Source organism: Ovis canadensis, chromosome 9 (genome assembly GCF_042477335.2).
Source record: "Ovis canadensis isolate MfBH-ARS-UI-01 breed Bighorn chromosome 9, ARS-UI_OviCan_v2, whole genome shotgun sequence".
In the NCBI taxonomy this organism is placed as follows: domain Eukaryota; kingdom Metazoa; phylum Chordata; class Mammalia; order Artiodactyla; family Bovidae; genus Ovis; species Ovis canadensis.
The window spans coordinates 55,174,963-55,202,503 of record NC_091253.1 but is presented as its reverse complement, the minus strand read 5'-3'; the positions used below and the strand labels follow the sequence as shown (position 1 = coordinate 55,202,503).

Genomic DNA, 27,541 nt, shown 5'->3' with positions numbered 1-27,541 from the left:
TCAAGTAGGAAGTGACAAAGATCCAGCCAAAATACAGACCAGCATTTCAGGAAGTTTGGTCATGACAAAAATTAAAGCCATGAGAGCAATATTCTGGAGCTGAGGGTCTCAATCTTTGACATGCATACCAACCACCTGGCAGCAGGGGGGTGGGGGGTGGGGGGTGGGTGTTGTTGAAATGCAGATTCTGATTCAGTAAGTATTGGATGGGGCCTGAGATTCTGCATTTCTAACCATCTCCCAAGCGATGCCAATGCTGTTGGTTTTTGGACCAAATTTTGAACATCAAGGATCTAGAGGGGAAAATAAGGAAGAAGGAAAGTTTTGAGTTTGCTGTTAAATTCAAGATAGCTTTGTTTCTCTGTTTGTTTCAATGAGGAAAAAGCTGACCACTTTTATGTGTGCTGTATATGCTAAGTTGCTTCAGCTGTGTCTGACTCTTTGCGATCCCATGGACTATAGCTCTCCAGGCTCCTCTGTCCATGGGATTCTCCAGGTAAGAATACTACAGTGGGGTGCCATTTTCTTCTCCAGAGGATCTTCCCCACCTATGGATCGAACTGGCATCTCTTAAGTCTCCTGCATTGGCAGGTGGGTTTTTTACCAAGCACGCCACCTGGGAAACCCAAGTCTATTTTTATAGCCTCTGCTATAGTAATTCAGTGAAAAGAAAGGCTGAAAATTCTGTAAGGGGACTATCTGACAATGTAATACCGCAGAGGCAGTATCTGAAGAGATAGGCTCCAGACTCTTATAGAGATATTTAACATTGAACTCTAGAGAAGAAAATGGAAAATTTGTTCCTCTAGAGTAGGAGAAAAACAGATGATGGTCAAATAGCCAACAAGATATAGGACTTGGAAGGCTTCATACCTGGGAGACAGGAGGCAATGATGAGGAGAAAACTGATCAGACACGTAAACAGACAGCTGAGTAGCAACAGGGGCTCAGTAAAAGACTAGACAGTGACTTGGGATGACACTAATTTTGTATCCATGACAATTCTTTCTCAGCTGCTCAAAAGAAAGAGAAAAGGCTATAATCAGGTTTATCTGAGGCCAAAACAAGGTGGTCTGGATGCACCTGAGGGATAAGACCAAGAGGACCCTAGATGCAGCTGAGCGACAGGGATGAGAGGACCCTAATGATGCAGACAAGTGGTGGTAGTGACCCACCATGGGGATAAAGCTGGCTCAGGGAGGAAGTGGTACTCTGCAGGATGTAATTTACCAGCAGAAAAGGAAAAGTATCCAAAGCTTGGACAACCCTATCAAATTTTGCTTACCGTTTTTTTTTATTGAACTACAGTTAACTTACAAACCAACTGAATTTTAAAACAACCTGAGAATATCGAAGTGATGAGAGATCAAAAAAAAACAAAAGACTTTAGCGCCAGAAACTGGCATACTGGAATTGTAGATTCCACAGGCAGAAATTCAGTCATTGATATGCTCTGGTGTGCGACCATGGGAAAGGACTGAAGAAGGAAAAACGGGAAAGAAGTTTATGTTCTCATGGCAAGATTACAGCGCAAAAGGAAACCACAGGCTATTATCTTATTTCATATTCACTCAAAAGGAAAAGCACATGAGCATTTCTTTGTTTTCTTCTTCAGAAGCAAAAGGCATAGTAACCAGAATTGGACTTAACCCTATGACTAAGTTTCCAAAATACAACCTTGCTCCTTAAAAGACAAGGAAAGAAAAAACTTGATTCACTCCAGTTTTCAGTTCTTTCATAATACTAATAAAGTGACTGGCTCCTTTTTGGTCTAGTGAAAATGAAGGAAATACTTATCACATCAAACATCCCTTTCGCTATGCAATGACTCCCATTTCTGTTTTATAATTTTAATGAGTAACTGGAAATATTTGAAATATCTATTAATCTATGTGTTTTAAAAGTCTGAGTGAAAAGAAGTTTTTGAAGTAAGGTTAATTTTTATCACACATACACTAATGAAAGCGATTTTATAGACTCTAATAGAGGTCTAGCTAGTATGTTCTTGATAAATTTGACTCTGATAGCAATGTGATCTCAAAATTTCCCAGTCTAATGTTGGAATGATCATATTGAGATGCTTTACAATTCACATATCTTAGTAATGAAAAGCATGTATATCTCTTGTTAAGATAAACACATCGCTTACTGCGATCCTTCTTGCTATAGCAGCAATTTACTTACTGTGGTTAGTAATGTGGAATCTAACAGTTATTTCTTTAAATTACATTAATGTTAGCATAAAATATAAAAGTGTGTATGTTAACAAGAGATATCAAAGGCTGATTTGCCTGTCAAACAGAAAGTGAATAAAATATAAACATTAGGTTTTAGGTACCCTAAATTATTTAATTTAAAATGCATTTGATGGTTTATAAAACACATGGTTTATGAGAACACTTGAAGTAATCATATAGTAGCAGACACTATATAAACAACACAGATAATTCTTAAACCCAAACTTACATCTTAGAATTGTTGACAGAAATACAGTAATATGCTGTCAGGGAAAAACAGACCACCTTAAAATCATTACATCCTTTGATTACACTGAAACATGGAGAAAAGTGAGATTGAGAGGAATCATTCTCTTATGAATTGTTAACAATGACAAATTTGTCTTACAATTTGGAGAAGTTTTTTTTGTTGTTTTTTTTTTTTTTTTAATAAGAGTATACTTGGTGGAGGTGGTTTAGTCACTAAATCGTGCCTGACTCCTGAGACTCCACCTAATGTAGCCTGCCAGGCTTCTCTGTCCATGGGATTTCTCAGGCAAGAATACTGGAGTGGGTTGCCATTTCCTTCTCCAGGGGATCTTCCTGACCCAGAGATTGAACCAGAGTCTCCTGCACTGCAGGCAGATTCTTGACCAACTGAGTCACTACCATTGAGCTAATACAGCAAACACTGAGAATATCCATAGCAACATGATTACACACATTTTTGTTCAGTAAGGACATTCAAACTTGCTGGTCAGTTGGATACCACACAGGATGGCTTTCTCACCTCTTCCTACTGCGTGCACCACCGACGGGCCATATCCTCGGATCTGGAAGCCAAGTCCTTCCGCTGAATCTGGGATTTTCACTGTCCTAAAGTCAATCGAAAATAAGGTAAGATGACTTTAAAATGCCACAACTGGTTAAAACAATAGCTGTCCACACAGCTATTGTGGACTGAATAAAATTCAATCCTTCAATAAATACACATCTGAGGTCTAATGTGTGAAAGAGACTGGGCTGGACAAGCATGGGGGGTGCACCTCCAAGGGACCCAGAGCAGGCACCCAAGATCTCCCACTGAACACAGTCATTGCGCAGAATATCCTGACCAAGGAACAGGCTCTGGTCACACCAACCTCCCTTTGAATCTTGATTTAGTCCCTTAATACTTGGCTAACTTGGATGAACTGCTTAACTGAGCCAGTTTCCGCAAAAAGATGATGATGTTAAAACTACTTTGCAGGGTATCAGTGAAGATGAAAAGAGAAACCTTTCGTAAACTGGCCTGTCTCATGCTATGAACTGCGCAAGTACTTAGCACAATGGAAGCATCTCTCCCTAGTTCACTCTGACAAAGCCTTTGGTGCACTTTGCGAAATCTCACTTTTAAAATTAACATAAAAGAAACACAGGGTTCATCCATTTCTACCTGTTGGGAACTTCAGCAAAGAGCAACAACAAAGAGCTGGTTTTAAATAACAGACCTGTCAAACACAGTATCAAAATCATGTATTTAAGAATATGATTAGCTTTAGTGTTCATTCAGTGGAATTTTAAAAGGATAACACATCAAAAGGTAAATCTGAATAAGAAAAACCATATTTTTTAATGAATCCACATGGTAATGAAGAGGAAGGGATGGAGATCCTGAGTCAGCCATCATGGCAAACCAGGGAGGGAGTAATAAACTGGCAATAATAAACAAGCTACTCCAAGCTAGGAAGGCAGAAATCAGAGAGCAACAATGAAAAGCAGCGAACTCGAGATAAGACACAACATCATAACAGCAAAAATGAGTCTAAATAAATTTCCAGAGAGAGCAAAGACAAATGAATACCATGTAGTAAATGTTGATGGATGGCACTTGATGCCCGAGAAACAAAAGTGTTTTCCAAAAGATGATGAATGAATCATGAAATAAAAGCTGGCAGCATTTCAAGGGAACCTGAGACACAGCCTGAAGTTAGGTAGAGCAGCGCTTACTTGCTGTTTATGAAAGAGCTGGGGGAGCTGTTTGAGCAATGCTGTGCCTAGAAAAGTTCAGAGAGCTACACACGGCACTTAGACTTGAAGGCAGAGGCTGGCCCTGTGATTTCAAGTATAATCCTGGCAGGCATTCTGGCAATCCATGACAGAAATCCAAACTATCTGTTTTAGGGAAGCCTGAAAGTGTTATTATAGAATTTAAAGTATCGTTTGTCCATCGAGCAACCTTTGACCAATTGAGCCTGAATTCTCCAGGCAAGAATATTGGAGTGGGTAGCCATTTCCTTCCCCAGGGGATTTCCTGATTCAGGAATCAAATCCAGGTCTCCCGAGTTGTAGGCAGATTCTTTATCATCTGAGCCACCAGGGAAGCCCTAGGTTACACACTATGAAGTGATCTGTATATTGGTGGCACTGACTTATGGAATGAATTTATCCTTTATCCTTAATTAAACACTTTGCTATATAAGGCTATATATGCTTCCTTTACAACACCTTGCTACTAGGGTCTGTCAAAGGTACACTGGAAGATGGAAGATTGACTAAGGAAAAGAAAAGGGAATAAACACATCTTCTGAGCATGAAATAAAAAATAGAGCTCATGCCTCTCTGTGAATGAGAGAATGAGAATTCTTGAATGAGGGTTCACTTTTGCTGAAATGGGCTTCCTGGGTGGCACTAGAGGTAAAGAACCCACCTGCCACTGCAACAGACATAAGCAATACAGATTTGATCCCTGGGTCAGGAAGATCCTCTGGAGAAGGAAATGGCAACCCACTCCAGTATTCTTGCCTGGAGAATTTCATGGACAGAGGAGGCTGTCGGGCTACAGTTCATAGGGTCACAAAGAGTTAGACATGACTGAAGTGACTTAGGACTCACACTAAAATAACTTGGAGCTTTCTGGCCATGGTGAATTATTGGTGCTTTTGAACTGTAAAAAATTCATAATGGACTCTCAAAACTCTTCCTGAGTAACGTCTGTCCTTATATTGCTATTCGAGGTTGACTTTGCTCTAATCTTCAAGATTATTACATTTTTAACAAAATTTGTACAGAACACTGTGAGATGCATTTTGTTCATAACACTGTAACTCTCTTCATAAAATGACCTTTGGAAAATATGTTTCCCTGCTGGGACCACTATGAAGAATTAAATTTATACAAGAGAAATGCTCATTTCCATAGAAAATGAGTGCATTAAATTATCTGCTACAAAGCCTTTTGAAAAATTCCTTGATAGAATCAATGTGTAAAATACAGATGGGTTCAAAAGAAAAATTCTGTTGTATTTGCCTCTCATTTTTTGCCTTTCTACTACATAAATTATAAGTGGCCATTGTAAGAAAATATGAGAATGATTGACAGGAATCATATGTTAGAATAAGGGCATAAAGGAAAGGTTATAATATTTCAGACAAATTAAAAATAAAAAGGAAAAACTTAAGTATTCCATATAGTATCACTGACTCAATGGACATGAGTTTGAGCAAAGTTCAGGATATAGTAAAGGACAGGGAAGCCTGGTATGCTGAAGTCCACGAGGTCACAAAGAGCTGGACATGACTTAGCAACTGAACAACAACAATTCTCAAAACGGTCTTGAAATACAATGTGAAACTTACTTTTCATGTAATAAAGAAGCAATGGGAAAAAAATGAAATAAAAGAACAGATAAGCATCACAGATAACATCACTGGAGGACATACTATGTGCTGAACACACGGCTAGGTTCTTTACACACCTAGATTTATTTAAGTTCTTAGCACCTCTGTAACACTCTTAACATAGCCCCATTTTTTTAATGGATAAGGATACTGAAACAACAATTAACAAGCAAGTGGTGAAAGAGAGCCTTGAATCTGGACCAGAAATACGGGGTTTCAGATACGGTGCAGCAAACATGGAAGGAAGAGTCAGAAGACCCGGGTTCAACCCTGCTCATCTAGCAACTAATTCTAAGACTAAGGATTTGCCTCTTTCTATTCAGTATTGAAGTGGATGACTTCCCAGTCCTCTGAATTGAAATGTCTATGATCAGTGAAAAGTATTTACATGGTTAAATCAGAGGGCAAGGAACCACGGTGAGGGTCTTTAGTTTACTAATAATTACACTGGAATCCTACTCCCTCATCCTTTTCCAGCCTGTCCTTTTCTTTTTAAATGCCCATGCAGAGTATATCACATGAAATGCTGGACTGGATTAAGCACAAGCTGGAATCAAGATTGCTGGGAGAAATATCAACAACCTTAGATATACAGATGACACCACCGTTATGGCAGAAAGTGAAGAACTAAAGAGCCTCTTGACGAAAGTGAAAGAGGAGAGTGAAAAAGTTGGCTTAACATTCAACATTCAGAAAACTAAGGTCATGGCATCCAGTCCCATCACTTCATGGCAATTAGATGGGGAAACAATGCAAACAGTGACAGACTTTATTTTTTTGAGCTCCAAAATCACTGCAGATGATGACTGCAGCCATGAAATTAAAAGGTGCTTGCTCTTTGGAAGAAAAGCTATGACCAACCTAGACAGCATATTAGAAAGCAGAGACATTACTTGGCCAACAAAGGTCCATCTAATCAAAGGTATGGTTTTTCCAGTAGTAAGTACAGATGTGAGAGTTGGACCTTTAAGCTGAGCACCAAAGAATTGAAGCTTTTGAACTGTGGTGTTGGAGAAGACTCTTGAGACTGTAAGGAAATTTCCTTGGACTGCAAGGAAATCAATCCAGTCCACCCTAAAGGAAATCAGTCCTGAATACTCATTGGAAGGACTGCTGCTGAAGCTGAAGCTCCAATACTTTGGCCACCTGATGTGAAGAAATGACTCTTTGGAAAAGACCCTAATGCTGAGGAGAAGGGAATGACAGAGGATGAGATGGTTGGATGGTATCAACGACTACTTAAGTTTAAGTAAGCTCTGGGGATGGTGATGGACAGGGGAGCCTGGCGTGCTACAGTCCAAGGGATTGCAAAGAGTCAGACACAACTGAGGGACTGAACTGAAATTCAGAGGTAGGCAACTAGATAAGCTTCATCTTAGAATAAAAGGGAAGTAATAGATCATAACTGGGCTTCCCTGGTGGCTCAGTGGTAAAGAATCTGCATGCCAAGGCAGGAGACTTGAGTTTGACCCCTGGGTCAGGGAGACCCCTGAAGAAGGAAATGGCAACCTACTCCAATATTCTTTTCTGGGAAATCCCATGGACAGAGGAGTTAGGTGGGCTAAAAGAGCCAGTCACGGTCACAAAGACAACAAGAGATCTTAATTAGGCTTACAGTAAAGACATTATTATGTTTATCTGCTCAAAGTCTTCCTAAATTACTAACTTTGATGAGTTGTGCTCACTCCTTCAGACCCGCTGGTAAGCCATGGGTAGAAGCTAGAGCCTCTACCTATCTTCAGTGGATGACACTGAAGAATCTAGCCCATTACACTGCACTTCAACTCCTAAGATAAATGATGGATTCAGCTATTGCTGAAAATACATATCAAGGTAGGGAAGACACTATACCATATGTATGTAGAATATTTTCATAAGTAGTTAAAATAAACCATTTTGCTTCTGAAGTGGTAAACTTCATTTATCTTAAAATTAATGAAGTTGCTTATTACTATAGAAAAATAATATAATTCATTTTTAAAGAGTAATATGGATATAATCATAGTATGTTAAGACATTATGCTAAGTACTTTATATGCATTCTCTTGATTAATTAATTGGTTCAGCAAGTCATGGAAATCTGATTCAGGGACACTAGACCATAGATGATTTGCAGACCAAAAGCCAATTTTTCCCAAGTATACCCATAATATCATATTAATTTTTTTTCAAAAAGCCCCCAGATCATTAATCATGCTCCCATTTTATAAAGATGCAATTATGTATATCCCCTTGTAGACCTGACACAAAGATTGGAAAAGACCTGGCACCAGGAGTTTGTGAAGGACAGGGGAGCCTGGTGGGCTACAGTCCATAGGGTAGCCAAGAATGGGACATGAACAACTGACTACATGAGCAACTGAACAACAAATAATTGTGTGTATCAACACAGGGTGTCTCATCAATTTGTAGTCCCTGAAATCCCTGGATTTAGGGAGCATGAGGGAATAAAGTTTCCATTACCAAGTGTCCTACTAGTTTTCCTTACTCATAATCAAGCTCAACCCAACCCAAACAAGAAAAATGGGGGTAAGAAAAGGAAAATATTATTTCTGCTGAAAATAACGTGCTTTAAGTAGCAACATAAAGTAGCTTAACCATCATAAGCAACATAACTTTTCCATCATATAAAGACCAGTATCAGTGATGTTGGTGAGGTTCAAATGTGCAAGCAGTGAGATGCTTAAATTCAGACACCGATTTTGCTAACTTTCCTATTTTACTCACTAATGTCTAATGTTTTTAAACACTGTATAAACTATACAACTTACTCCCTTGGCTTTGTGCTCACGAGAACTCTTAGAGGTTTTCTGCTATTTAAGCATGATTTCAGGAAGCAATCCACTTCATTGAAAGGTCTCATAAAAACTAGGTCACCATTAATCGCAAAAATCTTTTTCCCAACTTCCATGCCAGCCATCTAGGAGAGAAATAGCAAAATAACAATAATAATATTTTAATAAGAAACCTACTTTTTCACAGAACTAGAATCTGAGAAGGTCTAGAACTTAGTGACTTCTGACATTTTAACACATCCGCAATGTTTTTATACAACATCACAATACGGAACTGTGGAAGAGATAACACAGTTACTCTCTTTGATTTAGTTTTTCATTGGATCACACCCGTCTCTACTGCAATTCTCCCTCCTTCCAGGACTTAACACTGTACTTCACTTGTGACCCTTTTTTCTGTTATCTTTGATAGTTCTTCTTACTTCATCCTTTTAACTACAGTCAAACCTCAGGTTAATTGTTTTTCCTGTGTTTTCCATCTATATCCAAATAACTCAGAGAGTTACAACCTCTATACAGACATGGATGACAACCAAATATGCATCTCTAGCCTGACACAGCATAGGTGTCTGCAGGGCATGAGAGAGAAATGCCTGGAATCCAAGGAAGAACTCCAACAGGCATGGATCACAAGATGCTGGAAGGATAACGAGGAAGACATTATCTCTGCATGCCAACCAGGTCAATCTTCTTAACTAACCTACTGCCTAAAAGGGAAAAAATGGGGTGGCTCAGGGGTAAAGAATCCACCTGCCAATGCAAGGGACTCAGGAGACTCGGGTTGCATACCTGGGTCAGGAAGATACTCTGGAGGAAGAAATGGCAATCCACTCCAGTATTCCTGCCTGGGAAATCCCATGGACAGAGGAGCCTGGCAGGCTACAGTCCATGGGGTCACAAATAGTCAGAAATGACTAAGCACGCACACACACGTGCACACAGCCTGTAAACTATAGCATATGCTGGTTACTAGCTGAAGGATGAAAACCTGGCAGAGGGCATTTTATTGGTGGCAGAGTCAGGTGAACCTGGGCTCCAAGAACATCATCTGAAAATGGGGAAAACATTTCTTCATCATAGAAAATTAACAAAAATAGTTAGTTGTTGGCCAGGCCCACTAACAGGGTATGACCTGAGCAGATTTATTTTCTTCAACATTAATACACTATACATAAAGCTTTCAGTGGGCTTCCCTGGTGGCTCAGCAGAAAGAACTCGTCTACCAATGCAGGAGACCCAAAAGACCCAGGTTTGATCCCTGGGTCAGGACGATCCCCTGGAGAAGGAAATGGCACCCTGCTTCAATATTCTTGCCTGGAAAATCCCATGAATGGAGGAGCCTGGTGGGCTACAGTCCATGGGGTCTGTAGCAAAGAGTTGGGCAAGACTGGGTGACTAAAACACACACACACACACACACACACACACACACACGCGCGCGCACGAGAGCTGGATACCATGATCTTAGCGGATACACACACTACCTAATGCATAAAATAGATACCTAATGAGAACCTACTGTATAGCATAGGGGGGAAAAAAGAAAGTGCCATATGTTTGTAGGACATATATTAAGCTAAGCTTAAAAATGCATTCCAACATACACTGGGTGCAGACAAATACTGTTTGATTCCACTTACACGAGGTACCTAGAATAGTCAAATTCATAGAGTCAGAAAGTCCACTGGCAGATTCCAGGCACCAGGGGCTGGGACGGGGGAGGAGGAAAAATGGGGAGTTATGATTTAATGGGGACAGAGTTTCAGTTTATGAAGGTAAAAATTTTGAGAGATGGATGATGGTGAGAGTTGCACAGCAATGTGAATGTACTTAGTGCCAATGAACTGTACAGTTAAATATGTTTAAAATAGTATGTTTTATAATATGTGCCTTTTACCACAATAAAAAAAATTCAAGTGATAGGAAAATAGAAGACACAGCTCTTGATAAAGCGGAAGAATCACGTAACATGCATAATACAGTCCCACCCTATACAGTCTCCACCAGGTCTCAAACTAGAATCAGACATGGACTAAGCCACATGGACTCCTACAAGGTCAAGTTGAAGCTGTACATCTTTACAAAACCTTCCCCACTATCCTTAGCTACTCAGACACCCTCTTTCACAAATCCCAACAGTATTACAAAGAACCTCAGAATAAGATTATTCAGAATCATTATTTTCAGTAGAGATACTTGAAGGCTGATTTCAGTTTGTTTAAAACTTTTAAATGTGTATGTCACAGACAAAAATTTTAAATAAAAACACTAATTTACATTACCTCAGCATTAGACCCCTTTTCCACCAACTTTATTATTGGAACTTTATTTTTGTCTTCTAATCCAAAACCATAGCTGCCTTCATTGGATTTAATCTGAAATGTAAAATATTAACATGACTAACAAAATAACTATGAAAAAAGTTACAAATCAAACAGACTGAAATGATACATTGTATCACCAAACATGTTTATGAAATCTATCAATGTCTAATGAAGAAGAAAATTTGCATAGCATAGTAATAAACTTACCAATAAGGATTTAGCTATAACATTTTCCACAACTTTCAAATCATGTTTCATCAATCGATGCTTCATATTTGACCCTTCCATCTCCTCATCCGCAAAAAAACGGAAAAGTAGAGGTTCGTCTTTGAATTCACTTTTTTCAAGCACTATGGAAATAGAAAGCGAGTAGCCAAATCAACCTCATTTTCCATACTGATAGACCTTCAGCCTGGAACAAGCTACATTCACAGATATCCCAGCGATACTTTTTAATTTCCATAATTTCAAGCTGATGTTTCCTTCAATTACTGTTACCTAAAAGACTGATTTTTTAAAGATAAGTAATATTTTTTTCATGATAAAGTTTTTTGACTTAACCAAATCTGCTGCCTTCCAGATTAAAATCCAACTTTTACTTTCAAAAGATTATAATGAATTTTGAAAATGGAATTAAAGATTTTAAAATTAAAAAAAAATAAAAAAAATAAAAAAATTAAGACAATGTAAAGATTAAAAAAAAAAGAAAATGCATGCAATTCAAAGCATAGAATCCTACAGGGTTTTGAATTTGTAGTAAACATTTTAAGTAAAAGACAAAAACATTTCTGTTTTTAATATCCCACACAATTATGAGAAAATTCAAATGGGTTAAATGTAGTCTTTATGTGTGTGAGCAATTCTCACTGTAGTTACTTTTGTTCCAACACTTTAAACCAGAAATCTGCCTTCTGGGTGAAATGTGATTTTAGTTTCCACCAATTCCTAGTCATCTGCATAAAAACACTGTTCTCAAATAACCTTATTTCTGCAAAGGTCAGTTTTTTCCTTTTATCTGAACACTAACATTTTCCCCCAAAGTCCCAAAGCTGCCTGACAATGCTCTAATGATATAAGGTATATGTTTTGTTAGTCTTTTTAAAAAATAAGGCTACATACTGATAGAAAGAATTTGTACTCAGTGAGATCCTGACAGCTGTCAAAGAGTCTTAAAAGAGAAATCTTCTTTCTACTTATCCATCCTTATATTCTTATTCTGGAAGCAACACTGGGGAAGTTACTTAAATTCCTTGAACTTCAGTTTCCTCACCGATAATATGTGGACAATAAAATCTTCTTCATAATGCTGGACAAACTAAAATGTAACTAATATAATTAATTTGGCATATAGTAGGCAAAAAAAAAAAAAAAGATAGCTCCTTTGTTTCATTATTCTAATGGAGTTCCAAATCATAACTGTTGATCAGTTATATGTATGGATTGACCTTTAAATGGAAAACTGCTGACAACATAAATTTAACGAATGAAACTACCAACCACAAATTAAAACACAACACAAATTGTAGCTGACAATAGGAAGGAGAATATAATTGAGATCGAGGTAAGCCTTGCCTAGGGCTTCCCAAGTGGCGCTAGTGGTAAAGAACCCGCCTGCTGATGTGGGAGACATAAGGGGTGCAGGTCTGATCCCTGGGTCAGGAAGATCACATACAGGAGGGCACGGCAACCCACTCCAGTATTCTTGCCTGGACAGAGGAGCCTGGCAGGCTACAGCCCATAGGGCTGCAAGAGTCGGACAGGACTGAAGCAACTTAGCCCTCACGCAGGTAGGCCTTGCCGACATGACCTACATTATTCCCCAAACTCACATGGTGTTTCTGCTACTGCTGTTTTCCTCCACCAAACAGTCAGTCTAAAGGCAGGGAGAGAAAACATCCATAAGGCCAGGCATGAGCCCAGTTGGCTGCGCCTTTACTGACAGAGACTCCCATAGGGAAAAACTTTACTGCAACCCAATATTTTAAAATAAATATTTAGATAAAATTGCTGCTTGCTGATGCTTTAAAGAGAAAAATCATCAAAATCTTTGAAGGTTTTCAGCTTGATATTATAGTTTTAATTTCATATAATGATGTCATTTCTTCCAATCAATAACTGGCTTTTCAAAGACCAGTATTTCCTGTGATCCAGAGACACTGGGATGTAATGGAAGTCCCAAAGGAACAAATAATAATCAAAGAGGCTTTCAAAATCGCTGCTACTTTTCTGTTCTTATTTCTTTGGAAAAAGTAATTTCTGAATATAATTGGCCAATAAGCACAAGAGCTATCAAATAAGTACATAAGCAAATATTATTAACAATGGAAAGTGATGGTTTGGGTTTATGGAGTCTATAAGATCATATGAGTACAGAGGGAAAACTAAGTCTCATTACTTTATAAATTTAAGAGAAATGAAGTCAACAAACAAGAAAGAAATTCAATCTTTAATTAGTAGTCAAAAAGAAACTTTTTTCCAGAAATTTATAATTTTGTTCTCTAATTCTGAAAGTATTTTCTAAAAAAAATCACTATAAATATGCATTTATATCGGCTCTCATTTAATCATTTTAATATACACTGTCATTAAAAAAAAAAAAAAAGAAACCCATGGGTCTGACCTAGAATAGTTTCAAAGAGATACATGAGCTGTTTTTTTAACTTCTAGTTCAAGCTCTTGCTTTTTCAGAACCAGTCTAGAAAAACAGAAAAAAAGTCATGGCAACTTGTAGATAATACTTGTGGAGACACTGATTGTAGATGTGGTGGCCCAACGGGGACATGTGGCAAGACCCAGACAGTCTTGCTGGTTCATCTTTAGAGGACTTCCCTGGCCACTGAGAGACTCCCAATGTCTTGACAAAACAAAACAGTGAAATACATCCAGAAGCTTCCAGAATAAAAATGCTTACCATGGTGCATAAATCCATTGTCGCAGAGTCCAATGCCAAATATCATTGCTTCTTCTCTGGTGCGGCAATCCCCCTGTCAACCACAAAAGCCCTGTACAAGTTAATAGGCGACCAAAGATTCTGCTGCATTGTAACCACGTTTGACATTCTCAGCACTGTCCTGACAAAGCCATTCATACATCAGGGCTTATGTTGCTTTCAGAAGCCCACTAACAATGCATCTGATTGTTATCAAACATTCCCTTGATTATGAAAATATCTGCTTTTGACATCAAAAACAAAGATTTACTATTTCTTGAGAAAAATTATGCTTGATTAAAAATGAAAATACATGAGTAACTACAATTTACTACCACAAATTATGCCTTATTTCTTTGATCATATATCCCAATTATGCATCAAAGAAATATCCTATAGTTGAAAACTCACTAAATAAAGCTTGCTAAGTAAAAATCATTATGCATCATCTCTTCTATCACCTCCCACCAAATGGCCTTACTCTTTAAGTGCCTCCAAAGAAACCTATTAATCTAGTGTGACTTGTAAGACCCTATGAGTATGTTGTTTAGGGGAGTCAGCAAACGCAAGCTTCTCTTTCACTCTCTTGCCAGAAAAAATGAAAATTAGCTCACATAACTGAGCCCCAAAAGAAAGCCTAATGCAACCTTTTGTTATGATTTTTATCTAGAAAACATCTACTTTATTCATTCAAGTACGAATTCATATACACTCTTCCCTCTATGACACGGCTTCAGCATCTGAGAATTCAACCAACCACAGATCAAAACTAGTCAGAGGAAAAAAAAAAAAAAACAGAAAGTTCCAAAATGTAATACTTGAATTTGCAGAATCAGTGAATATTTATATAGTATTTACATTTCATCAGGTATTAAAAGTAATCTTAAGGTTAATTAAAAGATATGGGAGATTATATGCAAATCCATGCCATTTTATACAAGGAGCTTGAGCATCTGTGGATTTTGGTACCTGCAAGGGTCCTGGGATCAATATCTCCTAGATATCAACAGGACTGACTATGTATATGAATATGTATGTGTATATGTATGTATCTGTTGTATCTGTGTCTATATAACCTTACAGTTGTATGTTTTACAGCTTAAGAAGTGCTTTCTTACAGATTATCTCGTTTTTTTCTAGCCCCATCTTTTAGCTCTTAGGTACAATACTCTTCTGGGAAAGACTGAGGGCAGGAAGAGAGAGGGAGACAGAGGATAAGATGGGTGGATGGCATCATTGACTCAATAGACATGAATTTGAGCAAACTCTGGGAGATAGTGAAGGACGGGAAAGCCTGGCATGCCGTAGTCCATGTGGTCACAAAGAGTCAGACATGATTGAGCTACTGAGTGACTGAACAACAACAATACTCTACCAAATCCATCCTTTCTTCCCTCTGGCTTCCATTTCATTCCTATGTCAGCACCCTAACCCAGTGTTTCCTCATCTCCCTTCTAAATTGCCATAATTCTTTTCCTGTAATGTCTCTAATACTGTACTCCTGCACTTTCTCTAACATTGCCACTATAGAATTAAATTTTATTTGATTTTTTTAAAGACTTTTCTCTGGTATAGCCCATTTTTAAAGTCAATATTGTTACAATATTGTTTCTGTTCTATGTTTTGAGTTTTTGGCCACGAGGATGTGGAGTATCAGCTCCCCGATCATGGATCGACCCCGTACCCACTGCATTGGAAGGCAAAGTCCAGGAAAGTCCTTAGAATTAAACTTTCTTACCCAGGAATACTGGGCTTCCCAGGTGGCACTAGCGGTAAAGCACCTGCCGGCCAATGCAGGAGACATTAAGAGACGCAGGAAAGATCCCCAGGCGCAGGCAGGACAACCCACTCTAGTATTCTTGCCTAGAGAATCCCAGGGACAGAGAAGCCTGGAGGGCTATCGTTCTTAGGATTGTACAGAGTCAGACAGGACTGAAGGAACTAAGCCTGCACACACACAAGAATACCAAGTACCAAAACTTTAAACTAACTCTCATTTTTCATAATCATAAAGTATCAACATTTTGTGTTGGGCTTTGCAGGTCTCCCATAACCCTGACTTCATTATACCCCTCCAGACCTATTTTCCAAAGGTTAGGTCACCTTTGCTCTCATCAATTTGGCTTCCAGACTGTTTCCAGGACTCCCTTTTGTTTATTTCCATCCTCATTCTCATTCATGGAATCATTCACTCCACTCAATGCCTTAAATATTACCTATCAGTCTATCAAGGACCAACACAAGCAACCACCTTATGCTGTAACAACTCTACCCCTCCCTAATCCTCCTGTTAATGATCATGGCATTTACAATCTGTATCTTTAGACAATAAAATCTGTACCCTTTTCAAAATCTAACCGTTAGTAATGTTCATACATTCACACAAAAGATTTTTTTTTGCTACACAGCGTGCTAAGTGCTAGAAGTAACAGAGTAAAACACTCAAACACAAAACACTTCCCTGCCCTCAAATAACTGAAATCCGAAGAACCGAGTCACTTAAAATATATAAGTTATTTTGTTGTTCACTCACTAAGATGTGTCCAACTCTTTGCGACCCCACGGATTGAAGCACGCCAGGCTTCCCTGTCCTTCACTCTCTCCCGGAGTCTGCTCAAACTCATGTCCATTGAGTCAATGATGCCACCGCCATCCAATTTAGTCAATACTCCCCAACAGGTGTCATACTAGGTGCTGGCACATAGGTTAACCAGCCCCCACCCTAAGAATCATGGGGACAGTTTCAATATAAAGTGGGATTATCTAAGACAGATACATCCAGGGAACTGGGACCACAGAGGAGGATGCTGGGCCAAGTCTGGACGATCCAGCAAAGTTTACTGGGGAAGATGATGTTGAAGCAGAGCCTTAAAGGAAGTATAAAAATCAGCCCAACAGACTAACAGTCCCTGGAAGGCAGGAACCATGTCTGCTTTCTGTTTTGTTGGTTTCTTTTATTTTAATCACCAAAGCACCTGCTTAAGTGTTATTTTCACAGTAAAAGCTTGTTTTAATAATCACCAACAGTATACACTGATTATTCAACTGACGGCCTTGGTGGAAAAAGACGCTTCCTTTAAAATAAAATCTCTTGTTCATCTTAGCTTAAGAACTTTAATTTACCATTCTCTTATCATTCCATTACCATACCTTTCTCCTCAAAGCCAGCCCCTGTTGTCCTAATCTAAAGCTAGAGTTTATTATGTCGATACTTACATATATGCAAGTTTTACACTATCAGAATCATAAATCTTAAGTATGGAGCTGCTGCTGCTGCTGCTAAGTCGCTTCAGTCGTCTCTGACTCTGTGCGACCCCATAGACGGCAGCTCACCAGGCTCCCCTGTCCCCGGGATTCTCCAGGCAAGAACACTGGAGTGCATTGCCATTTCCTTCTCCTAAGTGATGGAGAAGAGCTGATATATATATAGTTATTCCAGTAAGCAGGAAACAGTTGTGAAAATAAAATCTAGACAGACTAAGTGACTCATGTAAGTTTGCATAACTGCTTAACAGCATAGCTATCATAAGACCAGATTACCTGTATCCTGCTGCTGCTGCTAAGTCACTTCAGTTGTGTCAAACTCTGTGCGACCCCATAGATGGCAGCCTACCAGGCTCCCCTGTCCCTGGGATTCTCCAGGCAAGAACACTGGAGTGGGTTGCCATTTCCTTCTCCAATGCATGAAAGTGAAAAGTCAAAGTGAAGTCGCTCAGTCGTGTCTGACTCTTCACGATCCCATGGACTGCAGCCTATCAGGCTCCTCCATCCATGGGATTTTCCAGGCAAGAGTACTGGAGTGGGCTGCCATCGCCTTCTCCAACCTGTATCCTAGTCCATTTCAATTTCTACTGTGCACAAGCATTTCTACAGGCACTGTCATACCAGACCAGAAAGAAAACCTGAAGTAAGAGAGAATTGCAACTTGGTCTGGGTTTTGAGCAACTTATTTTAGTCTTCAAATGTTCATATTGCTTTATGGACTATGCCAAAGCCTTTGACTGTGTGGATCACAATAAACTGTGGAAAATTCTGAAAGAGATGGGAATACCAGACCACCTGACCTGCCTCTTGAGAAACCTGTATGCAGTTCAGGAAGCAACAGTTAGAACTGGACATGAAACAACAGACTGGTTCCAAATAGGAAAAGGAGTACATCAAGGCTGTATATCGTCACCCTGCTTATTTAACTTCTATGCAGAGTACATCATGAGAAATGCTGGGCTGGAAGAAGCACAAGCTGGAATCAAGATTGCCGGGAGAAATATCAATAACCTCAGATATGCAGATGATACCACCCTTATGGCAGAAAGTGAAGAGGAACTAAAAAGCCTCTTGATGAAGGTGAAAGAGGAGAGTGAAAAAGTTGGCTTAAAGCTCAACATTCAGAAAATGAAGATCATGGCATCTGGTCCCATCACTTCATGGCAAATAGATGGGGAAACAGTGGAAACCCACTGTTTGGACCCCCCACTGTTTGGGATGTCCAAAATCACTGCAGATGGTGACTGCAGCCATGAAATTAAAAGACACGTACTCCTTGGAAGAAAAGTTATGACCAACCTAGATAGCATATTCAAAAGCAGAGACATTACTTTGCCAACAAAGGTCCGTCTAGGCAAGGCTATGGTTTTTCCATTGGTCATGTATGGATGTGAGAGTTGGACTGTGAAGAAGGCTGAGTGCCGAAGAATTGATGCTTTTTAACTGTGGTGTTGGAGAAGGCTCTTGAGAGTCCCTTGGACTGCAAGGAGATCCAACCAGTCCATTCTGAAGGAGATCAGCCCTGGGATTTCTTTGGAGGGAATGATGCTAAAGCTGAAACTCCAGTACTTTGGCCACCTCATGCAAAGAGCTGACTCATTGGAAAAGACTCTCATGCTGGGAGGGATTGGGGGCAGGAGGAGAAGGGGACGACAGAGGATGAGATGGTTGGATGGCATCACTGACTTGATGGGCGTGAGTCTGAGTGAACTCCGGGAGTTGGTGATGGACAGGGAGGCGTGGCATGCTGCGATTCATGGGGTCGCAAAGAGTCGGACAGGACTGAGCGACTGAACTGAACTGAACTGAATGTTCATACTTGGAAAGTAAAAGTGCCAAAAAGGAAAAAAAAAAAATGTTGATGACTAACGTCCTTTGTCAGAACTCTAAATATTTTATTCAGTATTAGCTTTTGCTTCAAAAAAACAAACTTTCTTCAGTTTTCTCACATAAACAACATAGAAGAATTCACGTGAATTCTGTAACAGTATAATTTCTACATGAAATTTCAACTCTATTACCAAACATAGAACCAATCCCAATGACACACACTGATCATCATATTATAAATGGTTTCCACACTAGTAAACCCACTGAACACTGGAATTTGGGTTTTATCTAAAAGAACTGTTTGCTTTAAGATCTTAATTTCTCAATAAAATAAATCTAAATACTAAATGCAAAACCAGGTATTCCTGGATAGTCTAGAAGTTAATATTAAATAATAAAAATTTCAAAATGTATGTTCACAGATAAATCAAGTACGAATTAAACATTTTTATTTACGGCAAAAATAAACATTTCCATGACTGAGCGTCAAATACTATTATTCACATGTAACAAAAGAGGTAGGTGATTTTCTTCAATAACAAGAAACTAACTTGACTCAAATATCCAAATGTAATGATGACATTTCAACCAAGCCATATTCCCTTCTCCAAAATAGTAACTTCTGTCAAAGCAAATATCAGTTTTCTTAGCCTTTCCTTTAACCCGTGGAAAACATTTGATTATTTATTAGTTAATCTAATATGATAAAACATCTAAATAAATTTATATTTGAAAATATAATGGACTTGATGCCTTGAGTTGCAAATAACATTTTCTCAGTACCAGCTGTCAGCTCCCACACTCTGAGAAGCAGAGTGACAATCACAACAAATTCTGCACCTTCTTATTTACAACGTGTGCAGATGGATACCAAAGCTCATAATATCAAGATACAATTATCATCTAACAGAGAAGAAGGCACAGGGTGACTAGAATAACTTGCTAGGACTAAACATTAGATACCTTAAAAAAAAATCTGTAAACAAAACATATGAGAAACTTTAGTACATATACACACCTTTTCTTTAGTGATATTCAAATTACACTTAGTCTTTTGAATGGATCTCAGCTGATATTTTTGAATCACAAAACAATACAGCATAAAAATTAAGTTTGAAAACTCTGAAATCAGATGATCCAGGTTCAAATCCTAATTCTGCTTCATTCCAGCTGTATGAACTTGGTCAAGTCATTTCACTGTGTCTCACTGGCAAGTAGGGAGTTTTTAAAATACCTAAATCACCTCAAAGTTTAAAGCAGCCATGAAAGTAACTCAGCAATTTCTATTTGTCTATTTACCTGTGCAATCAACCAGTCTATCAGCTTGTTGGCCATAACGACAGATTTGTAGGTTCTTAAGTGATAATCTTTATCTCTGCAAAGGAAAGAGAAACCAAAAACACTAAGCTAGAGGGTAAGTAAGGAGGAAAGAAAGAGAGAGGATAAATAAGCACCAGAAATACTTCATTTAGTATCAGTGTGCAACAGAAAAGTTTACTAGACGGAATCTGAATTGATTGCCCCACTTACATGTAAATAAGGGAGCTTTACAAGGTTTACACAACACCTGACAATTCTCTTCATCAGTTCACACCAGGAGAAGAAACCCATAAGGATACCAAAACAGGACATTTCTTCTTTCACATTTTCTTATATCCAAATTGATTATTACTGCTATGTTATCTGGTAATAACTTGGCTAGAAATACAACTGCTCATTAATAAAATAATAATAAAACAGAATTCCTCCCCTTTAAATCAAGATAGGGTTTATGAAAGAACTCCTCAAAATGTGGAGAAGAAAGCCGCCCTTTGCATTTCTGCTCTTGAATTCTCCAGGTAGGCAGGATTTCCCCTGGAGGATGATTCAGTTGGCTCAGCTGTAATGGCAGACCTCAGGCCTCCCCAGAGGGAAACATACGAAGAACCTTGTCATTTTGTCTGATCAGAGCATGGCCTTAGTCACACCACATCCCCAGGCAGCCAAGGGAACTGAGAGCAGACTCTCCTGTCTGCAGAAGTGCCCGGATCAGAGAAATCTTTCAAAGTCTAGTTAGATAACTACAAAGTGCTTATGATCAGAACAAGACCCCAAGGGCAGAAATCTATAATTCATTTATTTTGCTGGCCTGAATAAAAATGGAATGAGAAAAGGAGAGTCTTTCAAAATGTCAAAAAAAAAAAAAAATCCAAACTGCAATCAACTTGACGTGACAAATAATTACTGGCTATGTTCATGGTTCTTTTAACTTCTGTCAGCAATTTACAATTAATATTGACATCATTTCATCCACTGTCATAAAAAGCTCTCCAAAATATGACTGAAATTCCTGAGATTTTAATAGTGAATGTACTAGGTTAGCCAGTAATCAACAGCAGATTTTTTTTTTCAATCCTTTAAAATCCATCTCCGTTTCTGACACCCCATCACCCATTTCATTTTGGCTTCCATATGTGTCAAAAAGAAAGACAGGGCAGTTTTTATAGAATACATGTGGGTCTATGGATTTTTTCACCCAAGTCATTTTTCTTTTCATAAGCTGAGCTCATACATATTAAAAGCATGACTATCACACATTCCATCTGCTTTATGGGTTTTTTCCCCATAAATTTACCCTTGACAACTCATAAACCATTGTCATTTCTAGCCAAAGAACAATTCCTTCTTATCAGCTCTTTAAGAATACAACTTTCTGGATAAAAAATCTCACATGGCTAAAATATATTTTCAGAACACATTTTCTCATATATAAAGCCTACATACACACAGACACACACATGGCATGAAAAAATAATTCAGTATCTGTTTCTATTAGTTTAAGACCTGGGTTCAATCTCTGGGTTGGGAAGATCCCCTGGAGGAGGGCACGGCAACCCACTCCAGTATTCTTGCCTGGAGAATCCCATGGACAGAGGAGCCTGACGGGACAAAGGAGTCCATGGGATTTCAGAGTCGGACACAACTGAGCAACTGAACACACATACAAGTACAAAAAAACCATGTGCTATTATTAAGTAATCATCTTTTAGCATTATGTTATCCAAAATATTTATAGAATGTCTGTGCCAGGAATATAGCAGAGAATCAACAAATACTGGTTTCTTTCACTTTTTTTTTTTTTTTTAACTTTGTGAAGCCTGCTTGTGAAAGTGGACAGGCATTTTCAGGTGTAATAGGTAAGATTCTATTTTCTCTTTCAGGATCTGAAGTGTGGGCATTCCAACACTTAATCATCAACTTTTGGAATTTTTTTTTTTAAGCTCTACATTTCCTTGGAATTGGAAACCAGAGTGAAAAATAGAAACACTGTCCATCAAACGCCTGGATTCCATATCCATGACTGAAAAGCCTCTACATTCATTTTAGAAATCATACATTCATTTTATTGTTCTGAAAAATATGTTTTAGTCAATAAACTCCAAATGAAATCTGGCCATCTGAAATTAATTTAATATTACATTACATTATATCAGTTCTATCAGTTTGTGTATACTATAAATACAATTCTCCTCTTGATTATCTCTATTAGTAATCATAACATCAAACTCAAAGTTTTCTGCTATCTTTCTAAAAGGATAAACTGAAAATGAATCCCAATTTCTCTTTAGAAACCAGAAAGGCATATCTCTTCAGAAGTAAAAACATGGTATAGAAAAACTGATAAAATTATTAAGTCCAAATTAATTCTTAAGTTTCAAGTGCAAAACTGTTTTGTTCAATAAAAGATGATTAAAAGAAAATATTGTGACAGAAAATACAAGTTAAAGATTTGATTATAAGTCTAATTGAAAAAATTAATATACAAGTAATCATAACGGTAAATATTCACCAGTAAATAGTATTTTGAAATCCTCTCTGGTTAGTCAACTATTATTTATTAAATACTAACTGACTGTGGATAATTTTATTATCTAGCCTGTAATTTACTATGCTGCTAAGTTGCTTCAGTCGTGTCCGACTCTGTGCAACCCCATAGACAGCAGCGCACAAGGTTCCTCCATCCCTGGGATTCTCCAGGCAAGAACACTGGAGTGGGTTGCCATTTCCTTCTCATTACTATGAATTAATGGCAATTAATTTTAGAAATCAGAATAAAAAGAGTAGAAGAAACTCTATAATTAGAGCTCCAGAAAATTTTGAAATATTTTAAGATAAATTGTTACTTAAAATAATCTTTAAAAGCAAAATGTTCATGTTTGGAAGAAAAACAAAATGAGCTAACTTCAGCTTAATAACATTTACATAATATGCAATATAAATATTTCCATTTAAACTGCTCAGAACTTAGAAACTAGACTCACCTTATGACTGGAGTAAATAGACTATGAAGACGACAATATAATCGTACACCCTGTTGTAAAATAAAGATATGTCAAAAACAAGTAAAATTAGTCAAAGGACATACCAATGAAATTTAGAAATAGATTATTCTGAAATTATTACACAATCTTAACCTATTGAAAGTTATTCAAATGTTACATTATATCATAAAAATAATATGATCTGAATAATTAAAAATAGGATTAAATTGTGTTATTAATTTTTCACCTACAAGTGACATATATACATACGCATGTACAAAATGCATATGATATACATATATACACATATGCATACATACAAGAAAGCCTTCCTCAGTGATCAATGCAAAGAAATAGAGGAAAGCAATAGAATGGGAAAGACTAGAGATCTCTGAAGAAAATTAGGAATACCAAGGGAATATTTCCTGCAAAGATTGGCTCAATAAAGGACAGAAATGGTATGGTCCTAACAGAAGCAGAAGATATTAAGAAGAGGTGGCAAGAATACACAGAACTGTACAAAAAAGATCTTCATGACCCACCCAGATAATCACAATGGTGTGATCACTCACCTAGAGCCAGACATCCTGGAATGTGAAGTCAAGTGGGCCTTAAGAAGCATCACTACGAACAAAGCTAGTGGAGGTGATGGAATTCTAGTTGAGCTCTTTCAAATCCTGAAAGATGATGCTGTGAAAGTGCTGCACTCAATATGCCAGCAAATATAGAAAACTCAGCAGTGGCCACAGGACTGGAAAAGGTCAGTTTTCATTCCAACCCCAAAGAAAGGCAATGCCACAGAATGCTCCAACTACCACACAATTGCATTCATCTCACATGCTAGTAAAGTAATGCTCAAAATTCTCCAAGCCAGGTTTCAGCAATAAGTGACCCATGAACTTCCAGATGTTCAAGCTGGTTTTAGAAAATGCAGAGGAACCAGAGATCAAATTGCCAACATCTGCTGGATCATAGAAAAAGCAACAGAATTCTAGAAAAACAACTACTTCTGCTTTATTGACTATGCCAAAGCCTTTGACTGTGTGGATCACAATAAAATGGAAAATTCTTCAAGAGATGGGAATACCAGACCACCTGACCTGCCTCTTGAGAAATCTGCATGCAGGTCAGGAAGCAACAGTTAGAACTGGACATGGAACAACAGACTGGTTCCAAATAGGAAAAGGAGTACATCAAGGCCGTATATTGTCACCCTGCTTATTTAATCATGAGGAACGCTGGGCTGGAAGAAGCACAAGCTGGAATCAAGATTGCCGGGAGAAATAGCAATATATTCAGATATGCAGATAACACCACCCTTATGGCAGAATGTGAAGAGGAACTAAAAAGCCTCTTGATGAAGGTGAAAGAGGAGAGTGAAAAAGTTGGCTTAAAGCTCAACATTCAGAAAACTAAGATCATGGCATCTGGTCCCTTCATTTCATGGCAAATAGATGGGCTGATAGAGTCGGTGATGTCATTCGACCATCTCATCCTCTGTCATCCCCTTCTCCTCCAGCCAGTGGAAACAGTGGGTGACTTTATTTTGGGGGGCTCCAAAATCACTGTAGATTGTGACTGCAGCCATGAAATTCAAAGACGCTTGCTCCTTAAAAGGAAAGTTATGACCAACCTAGATAGCATATTCAAAAGCAAAGATATTACTTTGTCAACAAAGGTCCATCTAGTCAAGGTTATGGTTTTTCCAGTAGTCATGTATGGATGTGAGAGTTGGACTAAAAGAAAGCTGAGGGCAGAAGAACTGATGCTTTTGAACTGTGGTGTTGGAGAAGACTCTTGAGAGTCCCTTGGACTGCAGGGAGATCCCACCAGTCCATCTTAAAGGAGATCAGTCCTGGTTGTTCATTGGAAGGACTGATGTTGAAGCTGAAACTCCAATACTTTGGCCACCTGATGTGAAGAGCTGACTCATTGGGAAAGACCCTGATGCTGGGAAAGATTGAAGGCAGGAGGAGAAGGGGATGACAGAGGATGAGATGGTTGAATGGCATCACCGACTCAATGGACATGAGTTTGAGTAATCTCCAGGAGTTGGTGATGGACAGGGAGGCCTGGCATGCTACAGTTCATGGGGTCACAAATCGTCGGACACAACTGAGTGACTGTACTGAACTAAATACATATATACATGTATATACATATAGGTATTTGTATATACATACACATATACATATACATAAGTATACATATATGCATTCATGTGTATGTACACATACATACATATGGCATATATACATACATGAAATATCTTAAATATTATTTTTCTTAAAATATAAAATTTTAACATATAATGTAAACAGATTATTTATAAATCTATGCAATGACCCACCATACTACTTGATAATTATATGTCAATATAGAGTTTGCCAAGTGTACAAAGGAAAATGATATTTCATGAATTTTATAATTTGTATTTTTATTAAACGTATTCAAGTATCATGACCACTTGTTACTACATGTAAAATAGTTTTCAATGGATATAATCTTCTGAGTGATGCAACTGCATTAGAACAAGATAAGAGAAAAAAAAAAACAATAGGCTCTAACAATACAATTCTTACAATGGCAAGAAAATACCAAGGGGCGTGTTTCCATATGCCACATAAAAACTTCCTATACCAGAAGAATTTTGGTCTCCTTACAAAATTTTACCTTGCTTCAGTAGGACAACATGAATTCTTCCATTGATAAAAGGCTGTGGGAGAGGCTATTACCTTTGAAATCACATCCTGCATCTCATTTCTTGGATAAAAGGTTCCATCATCATAACGAAATCTATATAGCATCTGTTCTGGTTTGAATTGATGTTTATCTGTAACTAAAAATATAAGAACAGCATATTAAAATCCTGACAATCTAAAAAGTAGAAGATAAAAACATATTTGTAAAACACATATTCCCAAATACTAAAACTTTTTAGTTTTACCAAAAGCTTTTGTTTCCCTAACATAGTAATGCTAATCCAGTATTTCAACAGTAAGATTAATGATAAGATTTTGTGATATAGTTACGATTTCCATAGAAGCACTGAAGAACTAAACTCAGGTTAGCAACATTCAGCTAGCATAGTATCTGTGTGTGCACAGTATATATATACTTTATTTTTTTTTTTTAATTTTAGTTTTTTATTTTTTAAATTTTAAAATCTTTAATTCTTACATGCATTCCCAAACATGAACCCCCCTCCCACCTCCCTCCCCATAACATCTTTCTGGGTCATCCATGCACCAGCCCCAAGCATGCTGCATCCCGCGTCAGACTCAGACTGGCGATTCAATTCACATGATAGTATACATGTTAGAATGTCATTCTCCCAAATCATCCCACCCTCTCCCTCTCCCTCTGAGTCCAAAAGTCCGTTATACATATATATATACTTTAATAAATGAATATGTGTTTTCTATTTCTTCACAGTGCTACAAAGTCAAGCAAAAAGTGCCCTTCAAATAGCAGATACTCCAGCCTAGTGAGTCATAATTTGATTCTCAGCCCCAGAAGTGAGTTTTAGCATTTATCTGTCTTATCTTACAATAATCAAGCCAAGACCACACATACACCGATCTTAACCATTTATCCTGTGTTTAAATCTCCAGAGTACATTAGATAAATTCAATATGTAACTGATAACAAACTTTTAACAGTTTTCTTACATTGACAAATGCTTTTCTTTTACATTAACTTTTTTTTTTCTTCAATGGAAAATGAGAGTGGTCACCCTTCACTTTCATTCTTAGGATAAGATTTTCACATTTATAAAGACTCCTACTAAACTTTCAAGTTTTCTTTTTTCCAGAAGTATTTTATAGGTAGTCTAATAAAAAAAATAATTGTTTTAGAAAGGAAAAACCTCAAATTAAATCTCAAAGGGTTTACATTTAAATGTTTCTTTACCAGGAATGCAACATTTGCAGAAAAGACAATTTATTGCAATAGGTTCTATTTTCATGATTAGATAGAAGACTTTGACCTTTACTTTTTGCTAAAAAAGTTGAAGGGAGAGAAAAACCTGTCAGGATTAATTCTAATAAACCATTTTAGGTGAATCCATAAGAAAAACAAGAGACTTGTAACACACACACACGTATACAAAGTTTCAGCTATTTCACCCTAACCTATCCAAACCAAATGAATGACTTAACAGCCATAAAACTGAGACATGACTGCTGCCAAAAAGATAACATCACCTTTTGGCATCTCCTTTT

The 27,541-nt window shown here is 37.8% G+C and overlaps 1 protein-coding gene across 3 annotated transcripts in view; it reads right to left on the bottom strand.

Annotated features, from left to right (window-relative positions):
- The window catches only part of PREX2 (phosphatidylinositol-3,4,5-trisphosphate dependent Rac exchange factor 2), a 303,487-nt gene that overhangs the window by 152,771 nt on the left and 123,175 nt on the right, over positions 1 to 27,541 (bottom strand). For all 3 annotated transcript variants that reach the window (XR_011259007.1, XM_069600206.1, XM_069600207.1), the window contains exons 12-19: positions 26,054 to 26,157; positions 23,319 to 23,368; positions 20,317 to 20,392; positions 13,906 to 13,978; positions 11,202 to 11,344; positions 10,953 to 11,045; positions 8,647 to 8,795; positions 3,007 to 3,092 (exon numbers count right to left, since the gene is read on the bottom strand). Coding sequence is in view for 2 of the 3 variants with exons in the window: in XM_069600206.1 (XP_069456307.1) it covers positions 3,007 to 3,092; positions 8,647 to 8,795; positions 10,953 to 11,045; positions 11,202 to 11,344; positions 13,906 to 13,978; positions 20,317 to 20,392; positions 23,319 to 23,368; positions 26,054 to 26,157 (774 nt within the window). In the remaining variant the exon portion in view is untranslated. The remainder of the gene's footprint in view (positions 1 to 3,006; positions 3,093 to 8,646; positions 8,796 to 10,952; positions 11,046 to 11,201; positions 11,345 to 13,905; positions 13,979 to 20,316; positions 20,393 to 23,318; positions 23,369 to 26,053; positions 26,158 to 27,541) is intronic.